This window comes from Panthera uncia, assembly GCF_023721935.1.
Source record: "Panthera uncia isolate 11264 chromosome D3 unlocalized genomic scaffold, Puncia_PCG_1.0 HiC_scaffold_8, whole genome shotgun sequence".
NCBI lineage: Eukaryota > Metazoa > Chordata > Mammalia > Carnivora > Felidae > Panthera > Panthera uncia.
The window spans coordinates 76951978-76961899 of record NW_026057586.1 but is presented as its reverse complement, the minus strand read 5'-3'; the positions used below and the strand labels follow the sequence as shown (position 1 = coordinate 76961899).

At 42.9% G+C, this 9922-nt stretch overlaps 1 protein-coding gene across 3 annotated transcripts in view; it reads right to left on the bottom strand.

The window, feature by feature from the left end:
* Positions 1–471: 471 nt before the first annotated feature.
* Positions 472–9922, bottom strand: part of TAOK3 (TAO kinase 3) — a 186541-nt gene continuing 177090 nt past the window's right edge. For all 3 annotated transcript variants that reach the window (XM_049619876.1, XM_049619878.1, XM_049619877.1), the window contains exons 19-21: positions 8398–8610; positions 2325–2507; positions 472–1279 (exon numbers count right to left, since the gene is read on the bottom strand). In XM_049619876.1, the coding sequence (XP_049475833.1) occupies positions 1118–1279; positions 2325–2507; positions 8398–8610 (558 nt within the window). In that variant the 3' untranslated portion in view covers positions 472–1117. The remainder of the gene's footprint in view (positions 1280–2324; positions 2508–8397; positions 8611–9922) is intronic.

The window sequence follows — 9922 nt, the reverse complement described above, 5'->3', positions numbered from 1 at the left end:
AAGCCTTTTTTTTTTCATCATTTTTTATTGTAAGAAAATACACAGTTTGAAAGTGTGAATAATGCAATATTTATGACCAAGTTATGGGACTCAGGGAGGGGAAGGGAAATAAAGAAAAAGATCAAGATGATCTGATTGAGAGACAGTGTTGAACTCCAAATACTGAATTGGAAAAGGAGGAAGGTGGGGAGGAATAGGAGGAGGAAGTAAAAAAATTTGATCAGAGAAACAGTTAAAATACAATATGAAAATAAGTAATACCTCTCCTTAAATTCCTTCTATACACAAAATACACGATTTGCCAAAGCCCAATTTGTGCTACTGGGATTCTGTGAGCTCCTTAAGTGTATTCACATCCTCTGCAACAGCAGAAAATGATTATGATACAATCAGAATATGCTGAAGACAAGTTAAACTCTTGCCAGCAGGTTCTTAAAAATCACAAGATCTCTTCACCCCGCCCACCCCCCCGTCCCCAAAAAAGTAATAATATGTCACCACTGATATGTACATCACAATTAGTTTCTGTAAAATGTATCAAATTTTCAATCTTTAATAAAACTTTGTTTTTTTTTTATTCCTGATGAATAAATACCAAAAAAATAAAATAAAATAAAATAATGCAGCAGCTAGTTAAGGTGTAAGGCTGCGGATATTGTGTCTCTCTCCCCCTTGGCATTTATTATTATTATTATTATTTTTATTTTTATTTTTTTGCTTTACTTTCACAGATTGGTGGTAATGAGTGATTGCTTAAAGCAATATATACCCACTTTTTTGTTGTTGTTGGTTTATTGTTTTGTTAGAACTGTCTCCAAAGTTTTCACTGAAACATTTTGAATCACATCAATACTGTGACGTGTACTATGAATAGAAGAGATGGCCAGGTTTTGGCCAGCACTGAAAGTTGACACGGGGGGAGGAAGGGGCCCCTGATGGAGTAAGAATAAACAGGCACTAGTCCGACACGATGTCAGTAAGAGTAAGAGAGAGAGAGAGTGAGAGCAACGCCCGTTAAAATGGGGAATGTGGTTTTGCAGGGTCTGAATTTTTTTCTGTTTTCTTTTTTTTTTCTTTTTTTTTCTTTTTTTTTTGTAAATGGCAAAAAAATTTAATCTCATCTATAGTCCTCCTTAGGAAAATCTAATGTAACCAAATTCCCAAATCCCATTCTGAGGCTCTCCATGTCAAAAGTTTCAATCTCTCGCTCTTGCCTTTCCAATAGGTACTTTATTCTCTCGCTGCGTTCCTTCTGAAGGGCAGCCAGCTCTTCTTCAATCTGAAAAAAAGCACAAGCAAGGAGCCGCTCTTAGTGGCAGGGGTCTCCCTGCAGGCGCTCACAAACACACACATCCACACACATGCACACGTGTGACGAACGCACACCCAGGAACTAAGCGTAAACTAGACTGGGGAAGGCTGGGAGAATCCTGGGATAAACGTCTTGTATCTAGTCCATCATATTTAAAATCTGCTCACAAGAGTAACAATGTTTGGGGCCCGCCTGGGGCGAGCCAGCCCTATCATTCTAGCAGACCAAGCAGCTTGGCTGATCCGGGTCAGTGTCCTGTCTCAGCAGGAGATGGCTCAGGAGAAGCTAAAAGACACTCAAGCACAATTAGACTGTGCTGCTTTCCCGTAGAGAGCCAAATGCCCCCTGGGTCATTAGCAATTTAGTTCTAGAACAGGAGCTGTGAAAATAGTCTCTTACGTTGGTCTCAGGGAAGTATCAGAAGAAGGTACAGATAACTGGTTAAGCAAATAAATGCTTAACAGCTTTTAGATGCTTTATGAAATCTTTTCTACTTCCTGTTCCTCAGCAATATTTATAGCAATGACTATTTCACTTCTGATAACATTTATTATGCGGGGCAATATCAGCTTCTCTTCCTTTTAATTTCTTTTAAAGAGCCCTGCTGGTGATTTCTTTCGGTTTAGAAATAGCTGGAAATAAAAAAACAAATCCGCATCTGGCTTCCTCGTACCATTCAGCAGCCATGCTATCCGCTCATTGTGCCTTTCACATGTGTCCTATCAACTACCGGGTGACCCATGTTGTTCTCCTGGCTGTGAAGGCAGAGGGTTTCCTAGCAGGGTAATAGAAAGAGCTTACTTAGGCTGTGGGGTCAGACTTATGCGAGTAACTTCAGCATTTGGAGCCTTAGTATCCTGCCTGTGGGATGGAGATCAGGCCTACCTCTCAGGGGTCCTAGGAGTGTAACAGCAGATAATGAGTGAACAGCGCCTGGTTTAGGTGCAGGGGCCGGGCTCCGCAAAGGGCAGCTCCCTGGGCCAGGGCCCGACCCAGAGTAGTGCTTTCGTACCTTCTGCTCAAGATGTGCCCTGCGCAGAGACACCCTCTGCTCCAGCTTCTGGAGCTCTCGCTCGTGCTGTGCCTCTGTCTGCATCTTGATCTTGCTCTGGTAGGCGTTGAGCAGCTCCATCTCCTGCTGTAGCTGTAGCCTCAAGGCCTGGCACTCAGCTTCTTGCGCCTCATCGAGCCGCAACTGTGGGGCACAAAAGACACACGCTGTAATTCATCCCTGGCTCACAGTGCCTGCTGCCTGCCGGAAGATGCTTCCTTGTGTAGAGTGGAACAGACCCCCTCAGAACACCAGAGGCCCCGGGTACATTCAGAGTTAGAAATCAGAAATAGTGCGTTCTGCCCCATGGGCTACAAAGTTCTACAAACACATTCCTAAAGCATTCTTTCTTAAGAAAACAAACACATTCTTTTCTTAAGAAAAACTGGTTTTCTTAAAACCACAGTAGCAGGAGTCAGAGGGCTACGTGCCCCAGTGATGAAGCCGGTGGGTTTTGGATGGAGACTCCCGAGCTTGAGGTCCAGCTCCACGATTCGCTCGGGTGTGTTACCTTGAGAAGTTACCTCTCCGGGTCCCATTTTGTTCCTCTCAAGAAAATATCAGTAATAGTTCCTACTGTCTAAGATTGGTATGAACATTAAATGAAGGAATTCACACGACATCCCAGGCATGGTTCTAGATGCATACCAAGCGCTTAGTAAATAGTAGCTGTTATCATTTTGGTTTTGACTAACCATTTTCATACTTATGTATCTTTAACTCTCAAACCACCATACATTGAGATATCCTTAGCTCTAAAAAAAGGAGTCAAATCCCCATTACACTTGGGGCCTATCCCACAGTACACTTATGATCCTAGCAAGTGATGGCGGTCCCTACTGCTGGCCATACAAGTTGTCCTGCTGGCCAGCCAATCTAAAACTCTAGTGGTTCAAAATCTCTTCCCCACAGAAGATAGCCATGATGATCTCGAGGAGCACATTTGGGTTTGAAACGGCAAAGCCCAGATTATAAAGTAGGCCGATAGAGTGCCCCTTGCTCCCTCTAGCTCCTGAACTTTGTATTATTATACCACGCTACTGATCCTGTATGGGGAATGGGCCAAGTCAGCCAGCACAAATGCCAACCTTTCAATGAGCATAACTGAAGGTTTGGGGCTATTAGTGGGACTATGTTTTGAGATTGATGATCCTCCTGTCTTAGGCTTGGTTTTGTCTAAATCTATCAGGCTCTCAGTTTAGCTGGGAAGTTAAGAGATTAGAATCCTTGAATTAGGTAGTTCTGTCAACACTGAATTTATCCACATGTTTCTACACAGATCACTTCGCCAAGACACTTATTCTCCATTTTACACTCCCTTCCCTAATTGGTGCAATTTTTGACAATTAGCAATATATTTCAATATCTTAAGAAACTTTTGGTATGTTATTAGAATAGTTTTAGGAAGTTATCTGCACAGTGTCGTCTTTAGTACTTTAGAGAAGTATATTACATGAACATAAAATAAATAACAATCATATCTCCATGGTATTTTCTAGTAATTAATCCTACCCAGCTTTCACTAAAATCCGCTGAAGAGGAAACCTCTTTTCTTATTTTCCCAAGTGAAAGGAGAAGAGACACAAGATACGACAGTCTGCAGCAGGAGCAGCCTTACAGATAAATGCCAAAGGGTTTACTGGCTCCCAATAAAATGTATCAATTCCCTCTCAATATGGGAGTTTCCTCACCAATAAAGGGAATGAAAGTCTGTTCTTTTCTACTTGTTTCTGTTAATTGTTATGAGCCCTGGCCCAGTGGGTGAGAGGTTCGTCCTATGGGCAGTTTAGACCATTGGAACGTCTCCATCTTCTCTTCTTTCTGGCGTTCTATTATTAATGCCCGTAACTATGTTATTCTGTACCAGCTCTGCTCTGTAAGAGTGCCAGCCTAGAAATCAGAGAGGATATTCCAGTATGTGCTGTTCATCATCCCAAAGTTGCACATATCAAACCCATTAAAATGTTTTAATGAATTGTAGGTAAATATCATGTCTGTTTCCTGAAGTGGATTAATGTGAATGAAAGGAGGTGATGGCAGCTTCATAACGTAATATGGCCAGGCTTACGAACTCCTCCCGAAATGGGGTCAAATCCCAGCTTCATCACTACTCAGCTAACTACCACTGTGTGAGCCCCAAAGCCAGGAGCTGGCACATTATAGCCCAAGGGCCAAATCTGACTTGCTGCCTATTTTTGTCAATAAGGTTTATTGGAACACAGACATCCTCATTCATTTACGTACCATCCAGGACTGCTTTTGCACTACAACAGCAGAGTTGAGTAGTTGTGACAGCGACCCTGTGGTTCACAAAGACTAAAATATTTATTACCTGCCCCTCTACAGAAACAGTTTGCCAACTCTTGCCCTAAGCAAGTGGCTTTACTTCAATAAACCTCAGTTTCCTTGCGGGTAAATTGGGGTTGAAACAGTAACTACTTCAAAGGTGAAAGGGGTTTCACAGGAATGAAATAACACTTAAAAATATCCAAAATAGTGGCTGGCACATGGTAAGGAGTCAGTAAAGGATAGCAGCATTTATCATGCCTACTTGTATCTCCTCCCTGCCTCAGAAGAAAGGGCATTTCCTTCCTTTTATTCAAGGGCAACTGTGAACCTATATACTTGGAGCCCATTCTGTCCATCTCTGTAACAATCATTCATCAAGCACTTGGTGTATGCCAACCAGGAATTGTTGCAGATGCTAATAACACAAAGATGAACAAGACGAAAATCCTATTGGCCTTTATGTCCCTAGCAATTCTCTCTCCCCTCTCCTACCCCTGAATCTCTCCCTGTACTTTCTCATCCTGCTCCTTACTTCTATGGCAAGGGGTCTTTATCTTACCTGACTCCCAGCAGCATTTAATACCATGGATTGCCTTTTCCTTCTGGAAATCTCTCTCTTGTCTTCTGAGATACCACAGCTTCTTGGTTTTTCCCTCCCTCCTCTCCTTTCCAGCTACTCCCTCCCTTCCAGCCATTATACATGGGCTCACGTCTTCCTCTAACCTCTCTTCCTAAGGAATCTCGTCTATTCCCAAGGCTGACATTACCATCTATATGTGGATGACTCCCACCTCTACCCCTCTATTTCAGACTTCTCTCCTGAGGCCCAGACTAGCTTATCTGGTCTGCTAGAGACATCTTCACCTGGATGGTGCCCAGGCCCTCAAGCTCAGCATGACTAATATTAGCTAATGATCATTCCCTTCCCTCTTCCCCAAGCTGCTCAACTTCCCTCTTTACCACAGAGATAAGTGGCACCACCATCTACTGTTTTGTTCAAACTAGAGACTGGGAGTCATCCTTAATCTACTTCATTCTCTGTGTCCACTCTGTTACTAAATGCTTTCACTTCCACCTCCTGCTTCTCTCTCAAATTTCATCACTTTCTCCATCCCATCCCCCCTTCCGGTCTAACCACCACTTGCTCCTGCCCAGGTAAAAGCAGCAACTACATATACACCATCCCCTGAGATCCATCTGACCATCTTCCAGGCCATTCTCTGCCTGTCACTGGACTGATTGTTTAAAAATGCAAATCTGATGTCAGTCTCCCTTCCCTCCCCCCACCACTTAATGCTATTCTATGGCCTCCCATTGCTTTTAGAATAAAGAACAAAATCCTTAAGAAAACTTACAGGCCCCTGTGTGATCTGGCCCCTATTTACCCCTCCAGTCTTACTCTCATTTGGTCTTTGACTCGTTCTCTATATTCCAAACATAATGGACTCTGAGCTCTTCAGAAGCCCCTATCTTTACAAATACAGTTCCTTTTGCCTAGATGTGCTCCCTACACCTCAGTTTAAATACTCATTGTATCTGTGAGGCCTTTCCTGACTCTCCAGACGAGCCTATGCTCCTGATTACATTGTTGGCACATTGCACTTACTCTGCCGTTACACAGAGAGGACTCTTTCGACCTGCTTCCTCACTCCTCCATAAATCCAAGAAGACATGATTGATGACTGTCTTACTGCAGTACCCCAGGATGCCTAGGGCATGGTAGGGCACTCAATAAACACTTACTGGATGGATGGACGGACGGACGGATGGATGAATGAATGAATACACTGACTCTTACCCTCAACCTCACGTTTAAGCCTTTCCCAAATAACAGAAGTCCTCTTTCAACTGTCTCTTCCTCTAGCTACAGTTCTGTCTCCTGTCCTTCACTGATGAGCAGCTGGGAAAAGTAATCTCATTCGTTATAAGTTTCTATCTCACTTTATAATCACGTTCTTCAATGCACTATAATGTCTTTCACTCCCACCCCTCCACTGATTGTCTGTGACACTCACTGGACAAATCCACTGCTAGGTCTCTCTGCCACATTTGAAATGATCAGCTAGAAGCTTCTGTTCTGGTGTCTATGACATGCTCTCTCCAGTTCCCCTCCCACAATGACTGTTCACCTTCTTTGGTCTGCTTCTACTCTGCTCTCAAATGGTGGTGTCCACAACTCTTCCCTTGATCCTCTTCCTAATAAAAATCTCCTGTCCCTAGAAGGACAGGGTATTCCCAACAGCTGCAACTTCCCCGTCTAACATAACACGGATGCCTAGTTATTTGTTTTGCCTACTAACACTCTCTTGAACTATAGATCTCTATCTCTGTACCTCTCTACCTGGATACCCATCTATCTCAGATAACACGTCCACAACTTGGTCAATTATCTGCCCAGCATCCAAACTCACCCTTCCATTTTTCTATCTTGCTAAAATCATGACCCATTCCACTGTTATTAAACCTACCTCCCAAATTAGTCACTGAGCTCCATCTATTCTAACTTCTAAATATTTCTCAAATCCTTCTGCCTCCTCACCATCTCCAGGAGGATGTTCTCAGTTCAGGCTTTCAATAGTTTTGTTCCTGGGTTATAATGGTTTCCTAACCGTCTCTTTATACCTACAGTTGCCACATTATTGCCAGTATGTTTCTAGACCATAAATCTGATCCTGTCACTTTCCTTCTTAAAATAGCCTTCAGCAGCTCTCCACTGTTAATAGAATGATGTCCGAACTTCTGACTTTTGAGGGTCTGATCCCCAACTATTCACCTGCTTCCCTTTATACTCCTGCCATAACAACTACTCATTGTTCTTCAAACGTGCTGTCCTCTTTGAGGCTTTGCATCTTTGCATTTACTGTTTCCTCTGCTGGGAATAACTTTTTCCTTTTCCGCCTGTTTGACAAACGATTACTCTTTAAGACTCATCTCATTGGGAAAACTTCACTGAATCACAGGCAAGCTCCCATCCTTGGGTTACCAAGACTTTTATGACCTCTCCAGTTTGGGCTCCCACCATCCTCCTTGAACTTTGTATTCAAACCGAAGTTCTTTCAGTCCCCAAATGCACACTTTCCATCTTTTGGGTCTTTGCCCACGTAGGCCCCTTTCCATGGTGCCTGTTTCCTTCAGTACATTCCTTTAAGCTCCTTGGCTCTTGCTGGGAAGGTTTCCCTAGACCACATTAGTTGTTCTTACTCATCCTCCCATAGCTCCCCATACCTCCCACTGTAAAGCACTTATTATGCTTTTTTATTATCGCTTAATTATCTGACCTTTTTGACTAACAAATAGTGTGAAGACAAGCAACCTACTGTTGCTTATGACTCTTTCTGAGCCCAGCAGAGTGCTGAACACAGATGCTTAGTAAAAGTGTATTGAATGAATGTGTCTGTGTGAGTGTGTCTTATTCATTCATGTCTGACACTAGTTGCACAATCTTTGATGAGTGAAAAAATGATATTATGTGCAGTATCTATCCCATCTTGCCCTCAAAGTCCCTATGTGCCACGGGTCTGATTTAGCATGTTATTCCTTGAGCTCTGTCTTACAAGACACACTCCAGCAAGTATCCACATTGGCTTGGCTTTATTCAGCGTCGTCACTTCCTCGGTTCTTTGGGCAGAAAAAACGCCAATATCCTAAATTTGTGCAAGAATCATCTTGGGAACAAAAGGCTGGATCTTGAATTTTCTTGATTCCCAAAGCTCTTGAAGGTGTGGCACCAAACCTAACCACTTACCGCTTGAGAAGCCATCATTTCATTTATACTCTGTTCATACTGCTCTGCCAAAATGGCAAGTTTTCGTGTCTGCTCATCTTTCAGTGTCTTTAAGATTGTTTTGTGCTCATTCTTTGGAGTAACTTCCAACTGGTGATTCTTGAGTGCTTTATACTGTTTGGTCTGTACTTTGCAAGTGTCCTGAAACTGTTTTTTGATTTGCATTTCCATGGCCTGTGCAGACAAAAACGCAAATACGTTAGTAAGTACAGAAAACTTCCATTGTAACAATACAATACAGGTGCTGGGACCCGTTGTCTTTTGGTGCAGGGACCCACATTGCTAGTCAGTAATGATGAAAATAATACATATGACAGACACAGATAAGAGTTAACTACCAGTACTTTCTGTCTTATATTAAATACATAGAAGTAATTTTGAATTTACAAACGGATTTAAAAAAATGAACCACTACAAGGAGATCACAACTCTAAGCAGATTGTAGAACTACTGAACTAAACTACGAAGCTTAGTTTGTTGAAAGCCTGCTCATTATTTTAATGGCTTCCTCGTCAAAATCTTCAGTGTCTTCTATTGTTTGTTGTTTTCTCCCCCTATTATTTTTGGTCATCTCCCCCCGCCCAACCCAACCCATTTCCAGGTGAGAAAGGGGGTGGCAATGTACAAGCTGGCTGTCACTGCTCTGCATTTCCTTGACAAATCAACAAAGAACATCTGGGTAATACCTCACATCATAATCCAATGCCACTGGATTTCAGCCTAAGTGTAAAGGGAAAAGTGATTTTAGATTTCTTCCCCCATGAAGAAGTTAGACTTTCACGTGGCAATATCAAATATGCATTTTGGCAAGGAGGAGGTAGGCCGTATTACTTGAGTCCCGAAGGTGTTCATCAGGTTGCCTCATGGTCACACGTGCATATCACGAACACTTAGAGTTGCGATGACAGAGATCACTAATTAGACAGGTTAGGATTTGGCAGGTTAGGCAGGAGCATGGCCACTGTGGGGCTGGCCTTGTATCTCTGTCAACACTGACAGCGACCCCCTTGACATACAGCAATGGCTTAGTCCACAGAGCCTGTGAATCAGCAGTCAGCTAAAATTATCTGCAGGCAGTGAGGCCCAAAGGAATTCCAAATCTCTAGTGCAGGGTCTGGCACATGTCGATTCACTCTTCACTCCCATGCAGATGTCACTACTCAATCATACTCTTTCCTACCAAGCTTGGATGTAGCTTTAGTCTTTCTCAATATAGAGGCACTCAATGTAGTTACTACCAATAATCCAGCATGACAGATGAAATCTCTCTGCCATACACCTGCTAGGTAACTTCCTCATCTCCTGGGATCAGAACCACGGGCTGCTGTTTGTCCGCAATTTACCATTTTAAAGAGGGCAGGACATGAAGGGGTCAGAGAAACTGCAGGCCATTATACAAAGAAACATGGAGAGATCATCCAGTACAATGGTTTCAAAGCAGCATCTCCTCAGGCATTTGTTATATACGGCCTCTGTGCTTCACTTC